Consider the following 8,466-nt stretch of genomic DNA (forward strand, 5'->3'; position numbering starts at 1 on the left):
TTTTTCCTCCACTTACTGTAGCTATTTGACTTCAAAGTGACTGCTAGAGATGGTCACTTCTCATTTGTTTTTGTGGTCTTCTTTACCTCCACTGTCTTTTTTCTTATTACATTTGTTCTTGAGTATCTGTTTGGCAGAATCAATGTTTTGGGCTGTAATAAAGCCTTTATCTCTTTGGTGTTGGGGAGAAAACACTTTGGTTTCAAAGAACCACCTGAGAGCTGCCCCACCCTCCCACAGGTCAGAATGTCCTGTGCTTTCTACTTTTCTGACAACTATGTCCTGTTGGATTTTGTGCCTAGTGTTGAACTCCTACAGGTTTTTTACCTTCCGGGAACCACTTGATTCTGGCGCAATCCAGAATTAGATGGCATTAGAAATTTGAAGTATCAGAATAAAGCTGCTCAATAAAACTATTCTTTCTTTGCTCTGAATGGGCACAGTGCTGAGAGTAGGTGTGCAGTGCAGCCTTTGAACAGCGGGGTAAAGGCCATTGATGCATGGTTGCTGGGAATTCAGTGACCAAGTGGAACATATTTCAGGAACTCTGAGGCTCCTCATGAAAATGAAACATCTCTCCTAGGTTACCATCTGTTATCCTGTCTTTTTTTTTTGCCACACCGCGCGGCTTATGAGATCTTATTTCCTTAACCAGGGATTGAACCTGTGCCCTTGGCAGTGAAAGCACAGAGTTCTAACCACTGGACCACCAGGGAATTCCCTGTTATCCTGTCTTGTTTTTGCACAGGCTCTCCTTTTTTTTCCTTTTTTTCTTTTTATGGCCATGCTGTGTAGCATGTGGGATCTTAGTTCCCCAGCTAGGGATGGAACCCACATCCCCTGCATTGGAAGCATGGAGTCTTAACCACTGGACCGCCAGGGAAGTCCTGCACAGTCCTCTTTTATTTTCACACATTCTACTATCTGTGTCCAGTTCATCTTACACTACAGATGTTAAACTCAATTTGTTAAATGACAGTGCTTTTCAGACTCCTTTAAAAAGAAAATGCATACACACACTGCTTCCTTTTTTCTGGTGGACTTTAGGGAGATTGGGTCTATTAGCCTCCTGAAAAATCTCTCTTGGGTAGACCTGTTTCTTTTGCTCTGGATCTACTTTGACTTCAGGTCATAATTTCCCCCATAGTTTCTAGTCATTTGATTCCCTACTTTGGAGAAACTCAGTTCGTGCTCTTTTGACATGGCTTACAGACCCTAATAGAAGAAGACAAGGAAAGGGTGGTTGGAATGGGTGATGAGTTAGCTAACCCAGAGCATCTGCATGACATGTAAGAGACAAATAACTTGACTTTGTTTGGTTTACAGCATGTGCCTGACCTTTTCTGCGGGTCACCTCTTAAAATCAGTGTTGGGAAGAGGTTTCATTTTAATCAGACAGGTTTTTAGTCCCGTTTATGAGAATTTATCTCATTCACTATCGAGAAGGTCTCCTAGTTGGCTTTCTGGTCTCAGCTTGGCATTTGAAAAATACATGATTTCTGTGTTATTTTCCACTGCTATCCTAAAAACAGGAAGGAAGACTTTTGAGCCTCACAAAAGTTGTATCTTAGGAGATGTACATAAACAAGAGTAATGAGGAGAATGGTTTATGTTTTGGGGAGTGAAAAGTGTCCTGGCAGAAAGCTGACCATTGGAGTTACTCATAGGAGCCCCTCACATACAGGCTTCCTTCTGCTTTCTTTTCACAGGCTTACTTACTTAAGGCACTATCAGTTGAACCCATTACATTTTTTCCCAGCCTAAGTTCTCTTTTACATATACTTTTTTAGCTGCTTTTGAGTAAAGATGATGCCTCCTACCATTCTGTATACTGAGTATTCACTGTGTGTTCCCCTTCATATATTAAAATTGAGGTGCTAATTCACCATTAGAACATAAATTTGTTTTCATGAGAGAATTAGTGATGTATTTATACCAAACATTCACACGCTTACTAGTCCTACTTACGTCCAGTGACATTTGTTTGCAGGGTAGCTAACCCATGTTGGCAGTGTGATCTGAGTTGGTTCTGAGATCACAACCACCCTGGGGAAGTAAGCATCACAGTTCTGATCTGTGTGTTCACATTCCCATTATAGGCTGTCACCTTGAACTGTGCACATAGTTTCTGCTCCTACTGTATCAGTGAGTGGATGAAGCGGAAGATAGAATGCCCCATTTGTCGGAAGGACATCAAGTCGAAAACCCACTCCCTGGTTCTAGACAATTGCATTAATAAGATGGTAGATAATCTGAGCTCGGAAGTGAAAGAACGACGAATTGTCCTCATCAGGGAACGAAAAGGTGAGTGGGTATGAACAAGAGGTAAGTCCCCTCAACAAAGGACTTACAAACATAGGCAGAGTTTTGGGATAGGGAAGAGTAAGATAAATGATTCTTGAGCTAAGGAAGAGATGAAAGAAATTGGGAAAAGTAAAGGGAGTTAAAGATAATGAACATGTAAGAAAGAGTTGAGGTAGAATTAACTTATTTGACCAGCAGGGAATGGGGAGGCTTAGGTGTATGTGTCTTGGTTTGGGGGATAAAAAAGGATGTGATTAGAAAAACACATGGTCACACAGCTTGCTGTGCTAGTCACTAGATGGTGCTGTTGTTCAAGACAGTTTAGTTGCTGTCCGGGTGTTGCAGAAATCTTGGGTTGGGTATACAATAAGTTATAAATAGGATGTGGTACAAACAGGTTTCCCAGCCAGAGAGAGTTTAAATAAAGAGATTAGGGAAGGGGTGGGTGAGTTTCCTCAAGCAACCATACTTCATAGTGAATATCTGCTAATTTAAACAAGTGATCTCATCATACTTGGGGCCTGCTGTGTTGAAGGTTGCAGAGCCACTCTGCTTGAGACTTGAATGTCCTGGTGGCAAAAGAATGTGTCCTGGGGCAAAGCACAAGGAAGCCAATGGATCGGAAGGATTAGTTATTGGCCAGAGATGAGAGTAAAGAGGAGCAGAGTGGATCTGATTATCATGTTCAGTCCCTTTAGAAATCTAGTACGGTACTACCCTCTGGGAAAGCTCAGAGCCAAAGTGCCGTGAGGTCAATTGGTTGCACATAAAGGCCAATCAGAGGAGAAGAACCAAAAGCTCACTGCTCTTCCAGGTGCTTTCCACCACCTGGCCATCGGGAACCCATGTTCATGTGTGTCTTTGGATGTTCCCTTCTCTAAGTCCAGAGAAGCTGAAGGCTTAAAAGCCACACTGCTAAGAACAGGATCTTCCATCTATCACTCTTTTTCTCCTAGCGCTTCAACAGATGTCAGCCTCTTTGAGTAGGGCCAGAAATCTGATGCTGATTTGCAAGCAGCTATGGTATGGAATTGGCCCTCTGTTGGTCAGCCATTGTGAGGGCAGCAAGCCTGTCACAGGCCAAGTGTTGAGCCTGTTATGCCGAAGGAAGACATTCTGAGGGTGGGGCGGTCCTCAGGTAGTTCTTTGAAACCAGAGTGTTTTCTGCTTTTCTGGCAACTATGTACTATTGGACTTTGTGCCCAGTTTTGAGCCCCATAGGTTTTTTTACCTCCCAGGAGCCACTTGAATCTGGCAGAATTCATTGCTCTTCCTCTCCACCTCCCGTCACTCCATAAGCATTTATAGGAACACTACACTATGCACTGGGATAAAGAGATAAACAGGGTATTGTCTCAGCTCACATAGTCTACGGAGGAGACAGAAAAGCAAGTAGGTAATGTGACAAGTTCCATAATAGGGTGCTGGAAAATTGCAGAGGAGAGGAGTCAATTCGGCCTGGACAGGTGGAGGTATGGGAGCAAGCTTCACAGAAGAAGTGCCATTTGAACTGAGTCCTAAAGGTTCCCTAGGGACGTAGCTTTCCAAGCAGAGGAATTAGCATAAGCCCAGAGGCATGAGAAGCAGTGACCTGTTCTAGCAGTGCCCCCCTTGGTGGCCCAAACAAGACATGTCTGCACAGTGCCAGAGGAGCATGAGGACAGCCAACGCTTAGGAAGTGTCTACTGAGGTGTTGTGAATGCCTTCTGTTTTCTTCTCTCTTCCCTTTCTGAGAGGACCACTGACCTGGGAACCCAGATTTGACCAAGGTCAGCCTTTGAGCTTAAGTTTTCTGGGTCTCTGTGTGGGTGGGGACACCCATGTACTTTCTCTTTGTTTTTTGGGGGTTATTCTTGTTTTTATTTTTTTCTTTGAAGTATAATTGATTTACAGTGTTGTATTAGTTTTAGATGTACTACATAGTGACTTGGTATTTTTATGCATTATAGAATGATCACCATAATAAGTCTAGTTACCATCTGTCACCATACAAAGTGATTACAATATTACTGACTGTATTCCCTATGCTGTACATTACATCCCCGTGACTTAATTTATTTTGTAAGTGGAAGTTTGTAAGTGGAAGTTAATTCACTTCCCCTGTTTCACACATTCCCCCATCCCTCTCCCTTCTGGCAACCACCATATTGTTCTTTGTATTTATGAGTCTATTTCTGTTTTGTTATGTTTGCTCATTTGTTTTGTTTTTTAGATTCCAGACTTAAGTGAAATCATATGGTATTTGTCTTTCTCTGCCTGACTTATTTCACTTAGCATAATACACTCGAGGTCCATCCATGTGTTGCAAATGGGGAGGTCTCATTCTTTTTTATAGCTGAGAAATAGTCCCTTGTATATATAAACCACATTTTCTTTATTCATTCATCTATCGATTGGCACCTAAGTTGCTTCCATATCTTAGCTATTGCCAAAAATGCTGCAGTGAACATTGGGCATGGATTTATGTTTTTGAGTTAATGTTTTCATTTTCTTTGGTTAAATACCCAGAAGTGGAATTGTTGGGTTGGGTTGTGTGGTAGCTCTATTTTTAATTTTCTGAGGAACCTCCATACTGTTCTCCATAGTGGTTGTACCAGTTTACATTCTTACCAACAGTGCAGGAGGGTTCCCTTTTCTCCACACACCCATATGTACTTTCTTCACCCAGCCCACTGTCCAGGTTTCTTCTCAAAAGTCCGAGCATGGTAGATGCATGCAGCCACTGGAAAAGGAAAGAAGAGCCCTGTGTCCTAAATTCATCTCTGACTCTCCTCACACAGAGTTAATACCACAGAGTAGATAATATCAGACCCCTCTTTTCTCTGCAGAGGCTAAATCTGGTGCCTTGCTGCCTTTTTAGTAACACTAGGAGCCGACACAGTAAAACGAATCGGCCTCCCTGTCCCACTCACTGGCTGAGAGCAGTTCTGGCACCAGTCTCGGTTTCTGCAGTTATCGCAGCGAGTGCAGCTTTGAGGTTTTCTCTAGAGACAGACAGAAGGTTCTGAGGCCTGATTTAGGAAAATGTGCCAGAGCCATCAGCAGCTTCATTGGGCTGCAGTGTGGAGCTTAGAGAAAATTCTCAGTTCAAATACCAACCTTCTTTGCCAATTGAAAGTTGGTTTAATCCCCAGTGCATGGGAATTTTTAAAGGACCAAATGTAGGATCTGGGAACTAGAATTGGCAAGCCTGTAATTGTCACAGTTCTGACACTGGCAGGGCCATTTTCCTCCTGGGCAGCGGTTACTCTGATCCCGAGTTCAGAGAGAAGGACCTGCCCGTCTGTGGCAGCACAGGCCTCTGATTCCACTGAGAGCAGCCCCACTCCAGGCCTCCTCGGCTGGTTGTTGTCTTCAAGGCCCATTTCCGCACGGAAGGAGTAATGCCTCATGACTGATTAGCCATAGATCCTTCGTAAAGTCTGGGAGGCCAGATTATCCAGAGGAGAGGAGGAGGAGAGTGTTAGGGTGCCAGATCCTGTGTTTGGAGAAAGGGTGCCGTGGAGCTGGGGCAGATAACGAATGTTGAGTAAGTGCTTGTCGCATGAGTAACTGTGGCTTGCTGGGATATTGACGTGAGATTTTCCTGAAGAGAAGACATTTTGTGACATCCGCTATGGAGGATCTCCCTCTGGAGCTGGGGAGGTGCTGGAGCAGAGTCTTCTGTCAACTGCTCCCCCATTCCCATTTGTTCTGTTCTCATTAAGTGTTGGTTGGTTGACAGGAGTGTTAACATTCTCACTTTAAGCTTTCCCTAGCAGTTTCTTTGGGTTGCGCTCAGAAAAGAAAAAAGCAAATGACCTAGAAATAAAATCTAGTTGGTCCTTTAGAACAGTGATTTTCAGTACAGGGGCTTTTTCAAACTGTACTTCCCAGCTCCCTTGATACTATAATATTGAGCCGAGGCTACTGGTGGGAGTGTGCCTTGGCCTTCAGGGGTGCTGAGGTGGGGAGAAAGGTTTATGAACCATAGCTTTCCTGAATCTGAGACAGAGGTCCCTCCAGAGGTTGGTGGTCTCTGGGAAGATTGGCCCAGGTAAGATCACATGGCCTGTGGCTCTTGCCAGCTTCCTGTAGGCTAGGAGGAGTGTGATCCAGACACAGGACAGGAGAAACTCACAGTCTCTGAAGAGGGTATCTGCCTGCCCACCTGGAAGGCTTTCCCTGCTGTTACCCATCATCACTTGTTGAAAGACAGAGCCTTGTAAAGGACTATATGGGGAATGGCAGCAGTAACAGTATCTGCCAAGTTGACCTCATCCATAGAGGATACTTGTTAGCAAGTACTTTTAATCTACCCAGTATTGCCTCAAGAATCCAGGGGGTCATGTGCATGAAGTCAGCCTGGCTGCCTGGCATAGGACAGTGTTGAAGAGAAAGTGGCACTCAGCAAGATTGGCATGGGTTGGGGTGTCCACCTGCATGCACTCAAGTAGTTTATAACACTGGATTCTCTAAAAATTTTGACTTAAAAATTCATGCTTTGCAAAATTACCATGGGATCAAAAATTAGACTTATTAATAGAAGCTTTTTTTCTTATTCCTCCATCACCAAATCCCATTTTTGCCCCACCCTTTTTCCTTCCCTTCTCTTCTTTTGTCACTTACTGTCCTTCCTTGCCTTCCTTGATGTGTGTCTCCCCCCAAAACTCTTATTGTTCCCTTGTATATAAATTTAATAACACTTTCAATCTGCCTACCAAAGCATTCAAGACGTTAACCTCAAGGAAGGTCTTGAGATTGCCCTTTGTGTAAGCCAAGATCCCTGCTTCTCTGGGATCAAGGAAGCACAGCTATTGGAAAACACTAGAGGCCAATGAATAGCCCCTCACACCCCTCCTCTCTCTGGACAGAGGAAAAACTTGCACCTCTCCTTGCCTGCTGCTGTGTATGTTATTCCTTCTTTCCTCCAACAGATATTAATTGAAGGCCAGCTTTGTGCCAGACACTCTTCTAGGTATGAAGAATAGAAAGAGAAGTGAAAATCTAATAAGTTAGATGCGATTTGTGGTGTGGAGAAAAATTAAGCAAGAAAGGGGTCGGGAGTGATGAGGAGAGCATTGGCAGTTTTTGATAGAGTAGTTAAGGTAGTCACTGAAGAAGGTGGTATTTGAGTAAAGCTCAGTAGGCAGTGGCCATGCTGCCATCTGGGGAAAGGGTGTCCTAGGCAGAGGGGATAGGAGGAACAGCAAGGAGGTGATGTGGCTGGAGTGGAGTGAACGATGGGAAGGGGAATAGAAAGTGAGGTCAGGAGGTTGGGCAGGGGGCAAATTGCATAGGGGTTTATAGACCTTTGGAAGGACTTTGACTTTTACTGTGGCGAAGTGAGGAGTGGGCTTTGAGCAGAGTGATTTGATCTGCTGTCTATTTTCTTGGTTCACCATGGCTGCTGTGTGGGGAAAAGACTGAGGGTGGCAGCAGGGAGGCCAGGGGAGGGAAATGCAGGCTCCTCCTTTATCTCTCTCTTTTTTTTTCTCTCCAAAGCAAAGAGACTGTCCTGAAGACCGTGCTCCGAGGGCATTTGAAAGACTGCCAAGAAGTGGGAACTTGGGATGGTCTGGAGGATTCTCTATGGACAGGTCTGGGGCCTCTCTGAGGCAGAGCATGGGATAGAGCCACGTGGGACAGAGACTGAGTTAGGAAGTCCTCTGTCACAACCCTCCATGTTGGCCATCCCTGCTGCCACCATTGTCTGAAGCACCGACTGCTTCAGAGTACTTAAGAGACTCTGCTTCACTACACTGAACAGGTTATGTATTTCTGTTGTGCTTTTTAAATTTGTTGTTGTTGTTCTTGTTGTTGTTTTGGTACCTCAGAAGCACCTCTGTTGATATGTTTTGGGCAGGTTGGGTGTATCCCTATGGCTACCCCTGAAGGCGAAGGCAGCCTCTCTTTGAGAGGATGGCATATCTCTTCTTTGTGAAAACAGTGTCATTTCCTGGAAATAAAATGTAAAACCTATCAGTTGCTCAGCTGGGCTTTGGTATATTTATCTTCCTTCCCTTCCAGCTCCCAGACAGTCTCACAGGTAAACACTGGCAGCTCATAAATTGCAACCAAGAAAGTGACTGTATCCGATGATAGACTCAAGTGCATGTCAGCCTAAGAAGCCAAGGCCAAGATCATGGCCATAGCAGATGGGCTCTGTTAAGCCCCCAACTG

At 44.4% G+C, this 8,466-nt stretch overlaps 1 protein-coding gene across 1 annotated transcript in view; it reads left to right on the forward strand.

Annotated features, from left to right (window-relative positions):
• RNF8 (ring finger protein 8) overlaps positions 1-8,263 on the forward strand; it is a 38,671-nt gene extending 30,408 nt beyond the window's left edge. The window contains 2 exon segments of the mRNA XM_007467286.1: positions 2,100-2,304; positions 7,789-8,263. Of these exon segments, the coding sequence (XP_007467348.1) occupies positions 2,100-2,304; positions 7,789-7,805 (222 nt within the window). The 3' untranslated portion in view covers positions 7,806-8,263.
• The last annotated feature ends 203 nt before the right edge of the window (positions 8,264-8,466 follow it).

Source organism: Lipotes vexillifer, unplaced genomic scaffold, assembly GCF_000442215.2.
Source record: "Lipotes vexillifer unplaced genomic scaffold, Lipotes_vexillifer_v1.1 scaffold528, whole genome shotgun sequence".
Taxonomy (NCBI): Eukaryota; Metazoa; Chordata; class Mammalia; order Artiodactyla; family Lipotidae; genus Lipotes; species Lipotes vexillifer.